The sequence below is a fragment of the Lithobates pipiens genome, unplaced genomic scaffold (assembly GCF_037356315.1).
Source record: "Lithobates pipiens isolate NorthernLeopardFrog02 unplaced genomic scaffold, aLitPip1_a1.2 Scaffold_16, whole genome shotgun sequence".
Lineage (NCBI taxonomy): Eukaryota > Metazoa > Chordata > Amphibia > Anura > Ranidae > Lithobates > Lithobates pipiens.
The window spans coordinates 89,682,042-89,701,183 of record NW_027507748.1 but is presented as its reverse complement, the minus strand read 5'-3'; the positions used below and the strand labels follow the sequence as shown (position 1 = coordinate 89,701,183).

Below are 19,142 nucleotides of genomic sequence, written 5' to 3'. Positions count from 1 at the left end.
CAATATAAAGACTAACCCAAATACTTGTAGGCATTGAAAGATGCCCGCACTTTAGCTTTTTTAGACAAGTTCAGATTGACTAAATGTCAGTCTGAGATAATTGTTTAAAGCGGAGGTCCACCCTAAAGTGGACCTTCCGCTCATTGGAACCCTCCCCCCTCCGGCGCCATAATTGGCACCTTTCAGGGGGGAGGGGGGTGCAGGTACCTGTACAGTACAGGTATCTGCATCCACTTCCGGCGTAGATTCTGCAGAAGGTACGCCCCTTTCCGCAGAATCTACGCCCCTTTCCTAAGGTCCCCCGCTGCCTGCTGGGAAACACACGGATCCCAGAGACAGCGGGACCATCCTTATTGTGCAGCGCGACTCGCGCATGCGCAGTAGGGAACCGGGAAATTATCTTCCTGATTCCCATACCCAAGATGGCGGCGGGAGCACCCGAGAGACGATCGAGAGATCGGCTTCGGGTGCCGACATCGCAGGCGCGCTGGGCGGGTAAGTGTCATTATTTTAAAAGTCAGCAGCTGCAGTATTTGTAGCTGCTGGCTTTAAAAAAAAAAAAAACGGCGGACTTCCGCTTTAAAATTAAACCTAATATGTATAGTTTATACAGTTAAAAGTAACTCACATCAGAAAATTAAGAACAGCTGGTACCTAGGCAAAAAGACTTTTAACTTTATTGTAAGACCTTCAAAAGCCTTGTATAGTTTGTGTTTCATAAAGATGTTCCATATATCTATACTTTAAACATCCGAAAAGTAGTACCGGTACTTGTATATTATAGACTATGAATATAAGCCATATCATTGTCACATTTTGGCATAACACAGTTCTATTATATTCAATGTCACCTTGCATTTCAGCATTTTATTAATTAATAGGCTAAAAAAGGAGCAGCTAATCGCTGATGGGGAACAGATTTTGCAACCAGATTATTGCTGTATAAAACCTAATATTCTTTTTCTCCTTTTACAATGCACAGCCGTCCAAGACTTACCTTTTAACTTCTCCACTTTAAATGATTATCTCTAGTTTTAAGCCCATGGCTATATGGTGCTTGCTGTGGTTCGGCTAGGCATCTAAATGGAAGTGAAAAAAAAAGTAATTGTTTTAAAATAAGTATCTTTCAAGTAACGGTATGCCCACACGTTTCACAGTACACCTCACAAAATACAATGACATTTGGAAAATGAAAGCAAAAACTTCTGAGAATCTGTCAAGGTTGGAAATGCCAAAATTAACATTAATTTAACTTAGGTTAATAATAGGCGTGAAGTGGGGAAGTGAGGTTAGTAGCTGGAGGGAAGGCAGAAATTACAACTGAAGAAAGGGGAAGGTAACAAGCATAAACGCATAAGCTAAAGCAACCCTGTTAGTTGCCTAAACTATCAAGCTGAAACCCTCCTGAGTTATACTCACCTCTCCGGTGGCCCATGTCTCCTACTTACTTACAGTTCTTTAGCCCTGGTAAAACTCTTCAAGCAGCTGCTTCAACCAGTTGAAGAGCTTGTGCCTATTCAACACACCAACTTATGCGTTTACAGCAATTTCCCTCCAAGCTTTGATTAAGGGGGCGAGGTTTGGTCCCAAAATAGGGCTGTGCGTGTTCCATCTGAATTTGCACAAGCACAAACTTGTATCTGGACTTTAATATGTTGTGGTGATTTAATTCCAGATTCACTATAGTCAGTCACAACCCTGGAAGCCCTTGTGATGTGCATAAGCCACCTTATTGATGTATAGACACCTAACGCCCAAATTGTCTCCACCTATTTCGGTGTGCATAAGGAAAACTATAGGAAATCCAGAGCCATCTATACACTCACTTAGGCATCCTTAAAGTGATTGTAAAGTCTTGTTTTTTTGCTATTAAAATAACAAACATGTTATACTTACCTGCTTTGCACAATAGTTTTGGACAGAGCAGCCCAGATCCTCCTCTTCTTGGGTCCCTCTTCGGTGTTCCTTGCCTCTCCCTCTCTTTGAGTGCCCCCACAGCAAAGGGCTTGCAATGGGGGCACCCGAGCTCCAGCTCCCTGTGTCTATTCAGACACAGAGCCATGGTTTGGCCTTGCCCCACTCTCTCCTCCTTGGCTGACTTTGACAGCAGCAGGAGCCAATGGCACAGCCACTGTGTCTCAGCCAATGAGGAGGAAGAGTCCTGAATGGCAGAGGCACTCATGGACATCACTGGATGAAGAGGGGGCTCGGGTAAGTCTTGGGGGGCTGCTGTTTACATAAGGCTTTTTATCTTAATAGTCAAAGCAAGATGAATTCTTCTATTCAGCTTTGTGTGAGGTTGTTTGGAAAGATGGTGGCTCCATTCAAGGCCATTCCTTATGCTAAGTTTCATTCGAGACTGCTGCAAACCAGTATCCTATCAGCGTGGAACAAAGGGTTCAAGCTCTAGATTTCCCAATGTGTCTGACTCCAAAGGTGCGCTGGAGCCTCAGTGTATAGTTAATAACCAAACCAGGATATTGTTCTACCTGTTCTGCGGAAGAAAAGTCACTACATTCTTTTGTAGTATGTGCTGAGAGCAGTCAAAATCTATTTAAAGGCGACTGCTAAGATTTGAAAAATGTATGTTTTTTTTGTGTTGCCTGAAGGTCCTAAAAGAGTGCAGGCAGCATCAAAATCTACTATTTCTAAATAAACTCAACAAATGATTGTTTAAGCTTATGGTTTAAAGAGGAAAATTCCACCTTTTCATATTAAAGCGCACTCCACCACGGCTGTTAGTACTTCCTGGGCAGTGCATTACCAAGCCTCCATGGCACAAATCTGCAAGGCCGCAACTTGGTCTTCAGTCCATACATTTACCAGATTCTATCAAGTAGATGTAAAAGGTCATGAGGATATCACCTTTGGGTGCAGTGTGCTGCAGGCAGCAGTATAATTTCTCTGGTCTCATGATGCCCTACTTTCATTGTGTCTCCCTCCCTTCAGTTGGCATTGCTATGGGACATCCCACATAGTAACTACTATGGCTCTTTGTCTCGTGATGTATGATAAGAAAATAGGATCTTTACAACAGCTTACCTGTAAAATCCTTTTCTTTGAAGTACATCACGGTACACAGAGGTCCCTCCGTGATGTACTTCAAAGAAAAGGATTTTACATGTAAGCTGTTATAAAAATCATATTTTTTTACAAACAAGGCTGACTTATTAGCAAATCAAGAGTAAAGACATCCCACAGGCAGTTGGTGCACTATACAGATAGGGAGGTTGGAAACTGTATAACAGCCAGGCACACAATGCAGTCTATGCATATTAATTACATGAATATTATTTATTTTCCAAGGTACTTTAGGAACTGTTTGTGATTTTATTTATATGTAATATTTTTGCCTTTTAAATGTTGTGGTCGGAAAACATAAAAAAATATATATTAATTACCCTGGAGAATAAATGGTAATATGGCCTTAGTAACCAAGTTTCAGTACTGTCTGTAGTAATTAGCCAGTCTCTCTGGTAGATGAGAGTGATCTAAAATGACCCTAATGAAGGCTACTGGTTTTCTTTGCTGAGCTGAAAAACCTTTATAGTCTGTTTCAGTATGTAGGATTATGCATCCTAGCATACTGTATTTATACTACAAACTCCAAAAATGTTATTGTGTTTGAATTATAAAGAGGATTTACTGTTTTCCCCCTAACAGCTGGGAAGTTCTGAGGTTCCTTCTGTCTAACCTGCGGTGGTGGATTGAAGAATATGGTTTCGATGGTTTCAGATTTGATGGTGTTACTTCTATGCTTTACCACCACCATGGGGTTGGTAAGTATATTGTAAATTGTTTCTTTTGATTAATTCTCTCTAGCAGTATTTTCTTTTTATTGATGTCAACGGTAGAATACCATTGACAGTTTAACATTTTAACAAATGCACTGTGGTATCGGTAAGTATTTAAGTATTTATTTTTTGCACAACTACACTTAAAGTGAATGTAAAACCTCACCTATACCTAGTGAAGTGAACAGCCTCAGATGATAAACAGAGATGAAACAAATCTCCCTGCATAAGTTTTCCTGGTATATCTGCTCTATTCATCTTTATATACTGTTTAGAAAGTGCACATTGTCAATCCAATAACAGAAGAGCAGAGCAAGAGACAGCTGTGGGACATAGTACTTTCAAGAGAGATAACAAAACACTGCAGGTATATGTGCCCAGCTCAAATTTCATGAATCAGGTTTATATCCACTTTAAAGCAGAACTTAACTGTATTTGAGCACCACAAACTGAAAATGCTGTGTGATTCATTTTTAATATTTAGAACAAACTCCCCCATCCATCCATGCCATCATGCTTTATTTTGTTGAGAAATCACTTTGAAAAACACCCCCTAAGGATGCACTTCATTATTTTTGGCTAACGTGTCTAAAAGTAAAGCATTATTGGACTTGTATTTATAATATTATTTATTCCCTAACACAAGCTGATCTTAAGAAATTGCAACAAGCTCTATTGGGCTATCCTGTGCAAGAGGCTCAGAGACATTTGAAAGGGTTGATTTCCTTTATGTATATTCATAGCGGCACAAATTATCATCACATCATTCTGGAAGTCAGCTTTTATCCCACTTGATATGGTCAAAGCTAAGCTATGTTGGATCATAATAAATGAAAGACTTTCTGCACTTCTTAATGATAAACTGAATTTGTTCGAAAAAATGTGGGGTCCATGGATCTCCTACCACACAGGGAATGTTGTTGTTAGTTTTATTAGAGAACAGATGTTTATTTGGCTCTATCCCCTTTGACATTTTTCCTTTTCTTCATCTTCTGGAGGGGTTGCCTTCCACTGCGCGTTGTGCCATGTCACATAGCATCTGTGATTTGAACTGGGGCGAGGCAATCTCTTTCTGGGGACATTATTCCAGTTTGCCCAGCCTCAGCTTGACACATTGGATTGGAAGGAACATTTCACACACATTGACAAGGGCCAGTAAGGTCCCATTCGCTTGCTGTTACCTTGTTTGTATGTACACATTGGCACTAATGTTTGAAGGCACATACGCTGGGTTGTATGTTCTTGCCTGTAACCTAAGTTGAAATATTTGATTTGCATTAGCTTTTCCTCCCTTTTCATATAATATATTCACTATTCCTTACTTTTTCTATGTATGGGAGGCAATTGTATTCATGTCTCACAATGTTTTGTACACCCCCTTTTTATTGGAAAACAATCAAAATGATTGCAAAAACACCCTCTAGAATTTCTAACTGCAGCCATCTTGAGTAAGGGCAGATTCATGTAGCATTTACTTCCTGGAACCTGTCTACCTTTTAAGCATGTATGCAGGCAGGAGGATGTGCTTAGCTGATAAAACCCCTCCTCCCCTCCAAGTGAAAGAAAACAAAATGCCCATGAAGACTATTGGGATGTATGACATCATTTTGGCCTAGGTCAGAAACCAACTGAAGAAATGTAAAAAACAAAAAAAAAGTAAATATAATATACTTTCCTGTCTATTTACTAATACTGGCAGCACAAGGATTAAATTAGTTAATGATGCTTGAGAGAGTTTAGTTCCCTTTTTAAAGGTACACTGCAATCAAGTATGACAATTGTATTATGCATTAGTACTGACTTGGATGGCACAGTGGAATTTCTAGACTGAAATGTTTATCCTTCATATCTTCTGTAGCTGGCTGCTCCATTTGCTGGTATCATGTAGTTTCCAGTTTTGCCTTCTTCTAGATCAGGGGTCTCCACACTTTCTAAATAAGGGGCCAGTTTACTGTCCTTCGGACTTTAAGGGGGCCCGGCCTGTAGCCAGTGGAAGTAGAAAAAGTCAGTGAGAAAAAAAATAACGCCTCATTGTTTGTCAAAGTGGGATAAATTGTGCCCTATCATTGGTGTCACTGGGAGGAATTGTGTACCATCCCTGGTGTCATTAGGCGCCATTATTAGTGTAATTTGGAGAAATTGTGCCCCATCATTGGTGTCGCTGGGAGGAATTGTGCGAGTGTCCTTGGGAGAAATTTTGTCCCATCGTTGGTGTCACTGCGAGGAATAGTGCCCCATCTTCGGTGTATTTGGGAGGAATTGTGTCCCTACCTTGGTGTGATTGGATGGAATTATGCCCCATTGCTGGTATTAGTGGATGAAATAGTGCCCCAAGGGCCTGAAAAAGAACAAGCAAAGGGCCACATCTGGCCCCTCGGCCGCAGTTTGGGGACCAGTGTTCTAAATTTTCCTGTATTAAACTATTCTAGAAAGCCTGCTGAATGCAAATACACAGACATTTATAAAATTTGAAAAGGTATGTAAACCCTAACAATGAGCATATCTTTTTTGATCCTCTTTTGGGCTTTTAAATATACTATTTGAAGTGTTTTGTTCTATCTGTTTGATAACTAAACAATTAAGAAATCTTGTTGGCTGACAACCTTCAGAGCAGCTGTTGGTCTGTGCTGCTGTTAGAAGAAGGGACCTGGAGGTGTTCTGCAATCCTAGGTTACAATGCTGTTCCTCCAAAGATATGGTACATATGGTACAGTGAGTGAGTGTTGTCCCCCTAAGACAGGAAGGATGTTTCTATCAGAATTGCTTGGTGAAAAAAGGCCTGAAATAAGAATGCTAATGCAGACACCACATATAAGGTCTGCTAAGCTGTAATATATTACATTTTTTATTATTGGGTTTAAATATTCTTTTAGCTGAAATAAATAGAATGGACTTTCTGACGTTAGTGTAATTTCATGGTAACTTGGATCACATTAGCTGTTACTGAGTTTACTAGTTATCTGGAGTTAGGCTCTGTTCACACCTATGCTAATCTTTAATACTTGTTAGTACAGTGTTCTAAAGTGGTTGTAAACCTCAGTCAAAAAATCTGAAAAAAGCATATACTTAGTTTACTTATCTCTGTGCAAAGCTCTAATGCTGTGTACACACGACCGGACTTTTCAACGGCATTCCGTCGAATCAGACTTGTCTACACACAATCACACCAAAGTCCGACGGATTCAACCCTAATAACGTACAACCGGACTAGAATAAGGAAGTTTATAGGCAGTAGCCAATAGCTGCCCTAGTGTCGGTTTTCGTCCGTCGGACTAGCATACGGAAGAACGGATTCTTCGACCAGACTCGAGTCCGTCGGAAAGATTTGAAATTGTTCTAAATCTAAAGTCTGTCTGATTTTTCAACAACAAAGGTCCGATGAAGCCCACACATGGTCAAATTGTCAGACGGATTTGTTCCGTCGGACCTTTGCTGTCAAAGTCCGGCCGTGTTTACACGGCATAAGTGTTGTTTCTCTCTGGTGCTTCCTTCCTCAGTTATCAGCATGTGTCACTTCTGAGAATTTTTTTCCCGATACATGAGAAAATTTTTTGGATGGAGAAGGATTTTAATATGATTCTGCCCTTTTGAAGAGGTGTAAGGAAGAGAGGGCTGTAGATAAACAAACAAAACCTGTTTAGGAGGATTTGTATCATCTGAGGCTGTTCACTTCACTGGGTATGTGTGAAGGTTTACAACTACTTTCATTTTTTTCATCAGGGGTTAGGAAGCCAGAACAATAAAATGTAAGTATAGAGCGGAGTTCCGACTGACTTTCCAAATGAACAGACTTGGCTACACACAATCACACCAAAGTCCAACAGATTAGAACATGATGACGTACGACAGGACTAGAATAAGGCAGTTCATAGCCAGTAGCCAATAGCTGCCATAGGATCGGTTTTCATCCGTCAGACTAGCATACAGATGAGCGGATTTCTCCACAGGAACTGGGTCCGGCAGAGTTCCCGCGGAAAAATGTGAAACATGTTCTATTTCTAAAGTCCATCAGATTTTTTGGACACATGATCGAATTGTCCAACAGATTCGTTCCGTAAGACCTTTGCTGTCAAAAAGTCTGGTCGTGTGTACGTGGCATTAGGCTCAGTGTACAATAGCACCCTGTGGGAACCAATGCAGTTCCAGTGCCGGTCCCGCGTCGCATAGAACTCGCAGGCAGTTCACACTGCTCTATACACCAGTGTGAAGTCATTTATCTGAACTATTACGTGTTTCACTATGATTTGCTATAGACCTTAGACAGTGGTTGGATATGCCTGACTGCCCTTGGGTTGTAATGTTGGATGTTACTGTGGGGGGGGGGATCCTCTGTAGGGCATTCCTATCATATATTCCAATCATTCAAAATGCTGCCAAACAGGTAAAGAGTGTACAGCATAGAAACGCAATTAAAATGTCTTAAGTGCTATAACTGCACGTAATGTTAAGGATGAATAACGATGATGATAATATTTGCATCCTAGGATGTGGATTCTCAGGTGATTATAATGAATATTTTGGTTTGCAAGTGGATGAAGACTCGCTTGTATACCTCATGCTGGCAAATCACATGGTGCATTCCCTCTTCCCACACTGCATCACAATAGCCGAGGTAAGTCAAGTACTTTTCATGGCAATATAATGCAGTCTGATGCCACATGCACACCACCAATCTAGGTCAGTGCAAATTGTAGCTGTAGGAACCTTCCAATTCCTGCTGCAACTCTGAGCGGCCAGGTGCAGCCATCAGACCCGTTCGCTATAATGATAGGTTGCTCGTGGCTGCAGCTAATCACTTTGTGTGCGTCCAGCAGTGATTATCACAGGTAGTCTCTGGCTATGCATAGAGTCTGTGAATAACTGCAGCTGCCTGTCATAATAAACGGGGCCAGTGGCAAAACCTAGCCGCTCAGAGCTGCAGCAGAATTGGAAGATTCCTGCCTCTACAAATCCACACTAGCCTTAATCGCCAGTATGAATATAGCCTTATAACTACACCTAAGGTGTAAAAAATATTGCGCTGACTTGTGGAAAAACAAAAAAGCTGCTACATACGAATGTGACAAAATTCATACATAAAAGGAAGTGGAAATGTAGCGCTAGTAATTAGAACACTACTAATATACTGTAAATAACGTGCTCATAACAAATACAGTACAAAGATAACCAATAACCTAAATAAATGGGCTGAATATAAACATAAGTATATAAATATGAAAAAGTGGAGAATAAATCCCAAAAGGAATAGTCCCAATGATCGGTAAGTCCATCATAAACACAATGGTTCATAATAAGGAACAAAGGATGATTGGATAGACGATGGCGACATCAAATAAATGTATTAAAGGTGGATACTCTTACCAGAGCCAATGGACCTGCGTGTCAGCGACACCAGTTCAAACGAGCATAAAGAGATGGAACCATGATCATGCAGGAACAATGCGACCGTTCACAGGTGATCCTTTGATCGATGTGGAACGGTCCGCGGTGTCCTCAGGGAATCCAGAAAGTAGAAAGCTGGCCACCAAACAATATATTACCCAAAGGGTATTTAACAGGCTCATAGAGCAGGTGATATGTAAAACAAAAGGAACAAGGGCTTCCAATAGTGTAGGTCAAAAAAGGTTGGCTGTTTATTTGCATAAAAACCAGCATACAAAATAAAAATAGTGATCACGGTGTTAAAAAGCAATATGGGGAACAGAGAAAGGTGTATAGCTACACCTGACTAAAAAAGAAAACATAATGACAGCACGTAACCAGCAGATAGATTTCAATTCTTCAGAAACTTGACATTTTTACCTTGTCTAACGTGTAATTAAATTGAGTATGTAGGCCAAATGCAACATTCAAGCTCTTGGTGTATTAAGCTTGGTGCAATCGGGACATTATATAGCTAATTAAATTTTAATTAAAAGAGGACAACCTTCTATAATGTACTGAAATGGTAAGCTAATATAGAGATAAAGTCAAAAATCCCCTATTTAGAGCGAGCCAAATGAATAAGAATTCCTCTGTATTTTATTTTCCAAATCTGTTAAATCTATTTTAAATAGATGTGCACCAGATAGAATTAAAAACATTATGGGTTTGTTCATTTATATTATAAATATTAATGTTCTTACTGTGGGGTTCTGCAGTGCAATAATCATGGAAAACAATTCAGCCTCTGTATTTATTTAAAGCTGAACTCCAGGCAAATGGCTAAATACATAGATAAAATACATATACATATAAAATACATATGTAGCTCTGTACCTTCTAAAGGATTTCTTTTTGTCCATACTCTTTCTTCCTATAAGCACATTCCTTGTTGGCAAAGGAGCATTGTAGTACATTTGATTGCCTGCTTATACTGCTTTTCCATTTTTCCAGTCTGAGTTCTGCTGTACAGGGGCTGTAAAGAGGTTAAATGCAGCTGCTTACACTGCTTGCATTAAAAATAAATTTAAAGGCTAAGTTCTACTTTAAAAAAAATAAAATAAATTGAATGCACATTTTAATACTGGTAAACACATTTGCATTTATTATTTTAGGAGCCTGCAGAGCTTTGAACCTGCGATCAGTGGATCACGGGTGTAATGTCCGCCTCCTCCATACACTGCGTAGAGCTCTCATATATACCACTGTACAGGCAGACAGTTCCTGAGCTGTAGGCAGTGTGAATGAAATAGCGTGCTGATCAGTCTGCCTGCAATTCATTCAAATTACAAGTCTGCTTGCCGCAGAGGCTGATGGGTAGTTTTCATTTAGTGATTCCTGTAAATGAATGATGCAGCTGTGTGAATGGAGCCCCTGCACAGCGATGCCGTTTTTAAAATGTGACAGCGGGCGCAGGGAGAATATGCACTGCCCGCTGTCACAGAGAGCAGAGGTCTGGTGGTGGGAGGCAGGTGCATAAGAGTATCTATGGGTGTAGCATGTTACTAAAGGTGAACTTAGCCTTTAATGATGCTTTCATGAATGTAAAAATTGCTTTCATTTGTCTTTTTTTGTCTGCCTGAAGTTTAGTTATTTAACTTTTATATAAAAAAAAAAATTCTCCCACAGCTGTCTAGTGTATAAATGTAAAGAATCTTCCTATAGTCCCTCTTTATATATCGGACTGTGTTTAGCACCTTTTTAGTTCTTACTAAAGCTAAAGGATGTCCTTCCTGCTGTATAGCACATAGCCAACAGAAACATTGGGGATAAAACTTAACAGTATATGGAACCTAGCTACACATGACAATGGACCAGAACAGCCTTAATGGAAAACATGTCATCCCCCTAAAAATATTCCTGACGGAAAAAGATAAAAACAGAGGATGCACTGGTCTAGTGCATTATCCAACAGCAATGTTATTGAAAATGAAATATGAAATGTAACTACTCAAACATAGGTAGTGCATCTAATGAAGCAGGACATACCTTTGAAACCCATCAGCCAGCAGGAACCCTGCTAAGGTCCTCTTTGAGCTCAAAGCCTTGGCAGAGCCAGAAGTTTGTGAAAAGAAGAGAAGAAACAGTTTGGGACTTTATATGAGGACTTTAGACTGTACCTCCATCCCCGACATTTGGATATATGAGAAAAAAAAGGTTTGGGACTTTATGTGAAGGATGCAGCCGGGGATGCAACACAACATAATAATACTAATGATGATGTCTGGTGGATAAATCATATTTGTGACCATATATCTTGCATAATACCTGAATGCATACAATAAGATATTGTAAAACAAGGAAACTTTAATTCCATAACATAGTACAACATTTTTAGAGAGCTGGACCCTGGGATCCAGTACTTTTTGGTAGTAAGGCCATAAAGTTTTTACTGGCAGGGTACTGTTGCAGGTCCAGCATTGTGGGTAACCTGAGGTTCCCCTGTTCCTGAAGGTTCTGGAGCCCACCGTGAAGGGTATCTCAGATAACGCTGCTGCGAGGAAAAGGTAAGGGAGATTTACTTAGGAATTTCTCCTTCTGTGTATAATGCTGTTATGCCTATGTGTCACCACTGGGGGCTGTATTGAGCACTCACCGCCTGATGCTGGAAACAGTGCAGAAGCCTTAATTTCTCCTCTCCTCCGGCCTCAAGCAGATCCTCCGGTAAGATAGGGTGGTCTGGTTCTCCTTCTGCACCCCCAATGTTGTTTTTTTTCCCCTTCGGGGGGTTGATATGCCAAAAGCAGTTTCCTTCTTTAAAAAAAAAAAGAGACAGCACGGCCAATCAGTGGAGGATTTACCCCCCCCCCCCCCCCCCCGCCATGTCTGCTGTTTCACAGGATGCCTAAGCCCGCCGCTCCTGCGGCAAAACACTTCCTTTGAAAGGTAAGGGGGCCATAATTTGCGCGGGGGCGTGGCTACCGGCATCAGATGCCGGCCACAGGTGGAGGAAGTTGTTAAAGCACTGTGTGTGTGTAGCTGCTGCTGGCTATGGAGGGACCGAGCAGGAGTATGGCTTGTTTCAGGTTGATGACACAGGCATTCCCTTTGACACATTGTACTTTACCCGGCTGGGTAATAATAGCAGCCATTAGCGCTAGACTATAACTTACCAGTGTACATTAATTTGCTGGTAGTGCCTCTGCTTTGTGCTTCAGGCTTGAGTGGTAATGGGACCAGGAACTCCTCTAAGGATTCTAAAGGTTCAGTGGTTTCACAATGAAATAAATCCATTTCCAAAAGAATATCTTCCTCCTCTGAGAGGGATGCGGCTGGTCAGATTGAGCCGTCAGGGGAAATTGTTGTTGCAGCTGCGCTAGACACTTCAGTCCCTGTATATATCACACAAGAGGTTTTTTTCTTCTACCATTTGTAATTTGGAAATCAGATTGATGCTTTGATATCTCTCCATACTGGGGCCAAACATATCAGATTGCCATCTAGTGCTCAGGACCCTCTTATTGAAGTGCAGGAGGCTGGGGATCAGGTAGATCTTCCCAAAGATTTGGAAGATACTTATTTATCCTCTTCCGAGGATCCTAATATAGAAGGAGTAGCATCACAAGACAAGTTGCTTGTGCACTCCCTTAGTAAATTAGTTCATTCAAACTTTTTGCTGCCTGCAGCGCAGGCTCTTGAGGAACCCACCTCGAATTTGGCTTCATTAGAACCTCCCCCATCTGGGGATGTTTTTCCTATTCATGCATGGCTAAAAAAATGCTTATGTATTCTGAATGGGAACATCCGGATAAACAATATTATCCTCCTAAGAAATTCTCCACACTTTATCCTATGGATGAGGATTTCTATAAAAAAAAAAAAACGGGGGGTTCCAGCAATTGATGCTGCAATCGGCTCAGCGAACAAGAGATCCAACAGATAAAAAGGTTGGAACTTCTTTCTGAAAGCAATATGTCTTTAACAAGTTCAGTAACGCAGCCGGTTCTTGCAGCATTTGGGGTATCCCAGTCCATTAAGGAACAGTTTATGGAGATACTTAAAATTCTGCCTGATCAACAGGCCCAGCAATGAGCTGGTGTATTAGACGCACTATGTTTCACAGTAGATGCTATGAAAGATTCTATCATTTAAGCCTCACGGCTTATTCTTGGACTAGTGCATTCTCACAGAGTTCTATGGCTGAAAAAATTAGCCAGCCGAAGCACCCTGTAAAAAAGCTCCTAGCCTGTTTCCCTTTTTCATTGTGAACGACTATTTGGAAGACGATCTGGATAAAATATATCCAAAGGATCGCTAATGGAAAAAGCTCTCTTTTACCAGTAAAAAAGTTGTTCAAATATTTTCTCCTTTAAGCCTGCTGCATCTCCTGTGCCTCAGCCTCTAGGCAGTCTCGACGGCCTCAACCGTCAGGTCCCAAGAGAAGACCCCAAGGGCAGCACCAGGGTCAGAAGAGATCTTGGGGCAGAACACAAAGCAGAATGCTAAAGCCTCCTCATGAAGGGGCACCCCCGCTTGCTCGGGTGGGGGGAAGACTCCTGCATTTCTCAAAGATCTGGCAGGAACAAGTTTTCTCAACAAGGTTACAAATAGTGTTCCCGTCTCCTCTTTTTTTCTAAGGTCAAATGTTTCCAAGGATCCAGAGAAAAAGAAGTCTCTCTTTCTGGCTCTGGATCATCTATTATTCCAGCCAGTGATATCAGAGGTTCCCTTAGTGGGGCAGGGCACAGGTTTTGATTCAAACCGTTCAGGGTTCCAGAACCAAACGGAGAGGTAAGACCCATTCTAGATCTCAAAGATCTGAATCGGCACTTAAACATCCGATCTTTTTGCATGCAGTCAATCCGATCGGTTGTGTCCATCCTGCAACAAGGGAAGTTTTTTGGCTTCAATCGATATCAGAGATGCATATCTCCACGTGCCAATATTTCCCGCTCACCAGAAATTTCTGAGCTTTGAAATATAAAATCATTTTCAGTTGTGGCCCTGCCATTCGGTTTAGCCACAGCAACCACAGGTGTTCTGAAAGATTATGGTACCTCCTTTAGCCAAATTAAGGGCTCAAGGCATAACGGTCCTAGCCTATTTATACGATCTACCTTTAATAGATCATTCAGTCTCAGGTCTAAACCAGAGTCTGATCAGAGCTGTAAACTACCTGGAATCTCTGGGTTGGATACTCAACCTAGAAAAATCGTCCTTAAAACCATCAAGGAGATTACAGTACTTGGGGCTGGTTATAGATACCGTACAGAAGAAGGTATTCTTACCCCAGACAAGAATCAGTTCCATTGTAGGACTAATTCAAAACAAAGAAAAATCCTTTCCGTTTGGCTGTGCATGAGATTGTTAGGGGAAATGGTGGCCTCCTTTGAGGCCGTCCCTTACGTGCAGTTTTCACTCAAGACTGATTCAGGCCTTGGATTTTTTCCAATACGCTTGGTTCCCAACGTAAGTCAGAGGCTAAATTGGTGGTTGTTATCCAGCATAAGAGAAGATCTTTTCTACCTGTATCCTGGAAAGTGTTAACAACAGATGCCAGCCTTCTAGGCTGGGGAGCAGCCCTGGAAGAAAATTCTGATGACTGAAAATGACTGTCCTGTCAGGATTCAGTCCAAGGCCATGGCTGTGGCTCACATCAGTCACCAGGGGGGCACGAGAAATTGTGCAGCCCAAAAAGAGGTGAATCATGTTCTAGCTTGGGCAGAACACAACATTCCTCCCACGGATCCATTCAAAGTGTCTTTTTAGTCTGAATTGGATGGTACCCAAGCCTTGTGGCAGAAGACACAAGGTTTAACCTGTAACACTTCTCTTTCTAGAGAGCTGGACCCCGGGATCCAGTGCTTTTGGGGTTTTTTTCAGCCATAAGTTTATTCTGGTGGGTTGCTATTATGGATCCAGGAGTGTGGATCCCCCGATAAAAAAGGGTCCCCAGTTCCTGAAAGTTTTTTAATCGGTACCCACCGTGAGGGGTGAAGATTGGGTCTGTTGGTTTTACCACAGAAATCCCTGTGGCGGGAAAGATAAGTGGAGATTTCTAAGGAATTCTGGGGGCTGTATAGAGCACGTACCTTGTCAGGCTTTCTCAGTTCATGCTGTGTCAGCAGAAGCTGCAGCTTCCTCCAGCTAGCAGTCACAGGACTCCAGTAAGATGTTTGGGGGGGAGTCAGGCTGAGCGTTAATAGCAGCGACAGTTGCTGGACTATTTGCTCAAGCAGTGAATGCGATTTCTTCTGGTAGTACCTCTGCTTTTGTGCATCAGGCTATGGTCAGAAGGGGAGGTAGAAACACCCCAAAAAGGGCTCAAATGGACTCCTTCAAGTTCTAAACAGCCTAAACTCATCTATACAATGGCATCCTCCCCTGAAAGGGGGTGGCCGTTCAGAGTAGGCCATCAGGGCTATCAAATATTGCAATTGTTTTCAATACTGCAGCCCCTGTCTATATTACTGGAGAGGGTTTTTTGCTCAAGCCATAATAGGATTGGCTAGTGGCTTTAATTGCATCCCAGAATGGGATAAAATGCAACAGGAACGTTTCCATTACCCAGGACCCTCAAACTGAGGATTTGGGGGTGGCAGAAGATAAATTTCCCTCAGGGGACCGTGGAGAGCCTGATGACTCCTCTTCTGAGGGGTCAAATCCACAGGGATTAGCTTCACAATCTAAAAGATTGAAGGTGCATTTTTGCTACTCTTCATTGAGTCGGTTGATATGTCCACTTTTTGTTTGGGTTCACTAAAGCCTCCCAAGCTGTGCATGCCTTTTCTGTCCATTCATTGCCATACCAGACCTAAGGAACGTTGTCACTTCCTTCTCGCGTTCTCTGCAATAGGAAAATTTGTTTTTCCTGTTGCAGCCAGCGCGAGATGTACAACCCTGTAGCCGAGAACCAGTGTGATAGGATCGGTACTGTAGCTGCCCTTGCTTCGTATTTGGTCCGTCGGACCAGCATACAGACAGGTTTCCCGATAGGAACTGGGTCCGGCGGGAAGATTTAAAACATGTTCTATTTCTAGGTCCAGCTGACGTTTTTAAAAAAAAACCTGATAAAGCCCACACATGATCGGAATGTCCGAGGGGGCCATTCCGTCGGACCTATTCGACCCGAGGTTCGGTCGTGTGTACGGGGCATTAGAAAGACTGCCTTTATGACCAAGCCTTTACTCAAAACTGGACTGAAAAATCCAAAATGTATGCTGCCATGGAGTCCACCCGGAAAGGAAAATTATTTGATGGGACATTTTCCGTTTTGGAGTCCATCACAACAGGGTTGATTTGCACTGCAGAAGAATATTAGTAAAGTACTGTGCAGCAAAACAAGCCACAAAGTATATCCAGCCCAAGCAAACATGGCTGCTTCATGTGCATTTATAATGAACTATGACTATTGAACTATAAACAAAGACTCTTTTCAAACATTAGTACACATTTGTGAGATGTGCACAAGGCTTATTGCATTGAAAAGCATTCATTGGCAATTCATTCCCTTTAAGTCTATCCTAATTTGATGGCATAGCGCCATGTTAACTGGCCCATTTTTTGTGTTCTCTTTGAATTTCAAAAGCTTGATTAGTAGGTAAATAAGAAAGTGAATTTATTTTATTTTACTATTATTTAGGCAGAGAAATACACAAAAAATACATTTTTCAGATGTGTCCTTGATAAGTAGTAGTCACGGAAAGACAAAAAACAAAAATTGGAACATATTGTTTGTTTTGTACATTCACAACCGTAACATTTTAACTTTATCATGCTGGGTAATATACTATGTAATGTCTGAAATCAATGGTCATTGAAATAACCTTGTTGCTTACTGCTAAGGCTTTGCGGAAGAGAAAAAAAAAAATTGGAAAGCGTTTTGATGTTCTTGCTGTGCAAGCAGGCAATATTAATTTTCCTAAAAGTAGTCTTTTGGGGGAAATTATCTATCAGGATATGCTGGCTGCTGAATTCATATGCCAAGCTGCAAACAGGATGCAATCAAAGAATTGATGAGTAATGAGTGCATTATGGGATTAGTGCAAAGCACACAAAACTGAATAAGTTTCTTTGAATGTTCATGTAGAAGTGCAGGAAACATGTCCCATGTAACAATAAAAATATAAGCACTTTGTAAATGACTTTGTTCAGGCTTTTTTTTTTTTTTTTTTTTTTTTTTTTTAAGATGGACACAGTTATTTATGTAATGAAAATGTGTAAAACCGAAAAAATATCTATTGACAAAGATGTACTTTTTTTGTATATTTATCTGTCCTTCAAACCAAAACCACTGTTTCACCTTTTTGATCTCCTGGAACACCATCTCACCTTTTAAAAAAAATATGGAACCTTTTTAGATTAGCTAAGATCTGCCCCACTAGCATAAAGTCAAAGAGTTGAATTATTTAGTAATAAAAAAAGTACACTGATATTAGCATATTTGCATATGCCGTATACTCAGCTCCGGTATCCATAGCGGATACAAACTATAATATATCCATAATGGGGCTTGTAAAAAAAAATAAATAGTTGTGGTTGTAAGCTGCAGGTTGGGCACTTTTGGAAATAGATTAACACTGTGTGGTGGTTACATCTTAATCATTATACAAATACGGGTGCACATGTTCCTTTAAATCAATAGTTTAAAAAAAAAGGTATTTCACAAATAAATGGGCCTCAAAAAATGTAGTTCAGAAAGAAAATGTGATAACCACACATAAATATAAAAAGTCCACAATTCATATATATAGAAAATCCCAACTCCGGTGGCAAAGTGTTGCCTCTTGAAATAAGGGGCTCACAGTGCCAACATATTAAAAATATGCTCAGTTGCTGTCGCTCATGCAGAGCCTCTCACCAGACACTGAGATCTCAACAAAGGAGTTTAACTGCACTTTTAATTGTAACTGATTAGAAACTCCACTGGCTGGCTCCAATGCTTGTATCATCACAAAGATGTCCAAACCAGGAACACTGTACTAGATCTTACCCCCAGCTGCTAACCACATACTATAACCATCAGAGGATAAAACATAGAACAATGAACTTTCCAAAGCACGGCCATGGGACCCGTTGGCATGCACGATGACGTCATAGAAACTGCTCTGCTGCTGAATTGTGGACTTTTTATATTAATCACATTTTCTATATAAACTGATTTTTTTTTTGAGGCATATTTATTTGTGGGATACCTTTTTTATTTTATTTTTTTGCACTATTGATTGAAAGTTACATATGCACCTGTGTTGTATAGTATAATTTTTCTGTTGTCAGGTATTCAGACATGGTCAGGTCCTGCAGTCTCTGACCCACTGAGCGCAAGTTTATCATATTGTTTAAAATACTACTGAATCATGTAGCCTCATTTTAAAAATTAACTGTGGATAGAGCATACCATTTCAAAAAGAATGTATGGTATCTCCCAGTGTGGATTTTTGAAAAATAAATGTCCCTTTGCTCCACAGTATGTACTGAAGCTTTCAGAGTGCATGATGTTGCAATCTTTTCTAAAGACAACTGAGATTTCCATTTTGTTCCTCTTCTCTTCCCTCTGAGTATGTAATTGTTGAAGATGCATTGCCACATAATGTGTTGCAAGCCATTAAAAGAGCACCCCGTGTTATCTAATAATCTTCTTCTTCCTCCTCCCTTTGTGTGCAAATTAATGTTTCAAAGTGCACAGAAAGCAAAGGGTGCATATGGATATACCCAACAACTCTGTGCTAGAAGACTTTTGGGACTATTTACACTCCTTTGTTTCAGGTGTGCTATTTTGTGGCCTACATGGCATGCAGTATTTAATACCCTTATTTTTAGTTATACAGTTTACACCAATGTGTTTTCATGAAGTTTAATTAGATAGGGTTCATTTTATGGGGATCAATATTTACATTTTGCTGCATGTAGTTTCATACAAGAAGCAGAAACTCTTCCAGGCCCATCCCATGGAAAAACATAAACATCCATATGTGTTAACACATGCAA

The 19,142-nt window shown here is 40.8% G+C and overlaps 1 protein-coding gene across 5 annotated transcripts in view; it reads left to right on the top strand.

Moving 5' to 3' along the window:
* GBE1 (1,4-alpha-glucan branching enzyme 1) overlaps positions 1-19,142 on the top strand; it is a 267,974-nt gene that overhangs the window by 163,518 nt on the left and 85,314 nt on the right. For all 5 annotated transcript variants that reach the window (XM_077480105.1, XM_077480107.1, XM_077480106.1 and 2 more), the window contains 2 exons: positions 3,664-3,779; positions 8,279-8,406. In XM_077480105.1, coding sequence (XP_077336231.1) covers positions 3,664-3,779; positions 8,279-8,406 — 244 coding nt within the window. The remainder of the gene's footprint in view (positions 1-3,663; positions 3,780-8,278; positions 8,407-19,142) is intronic.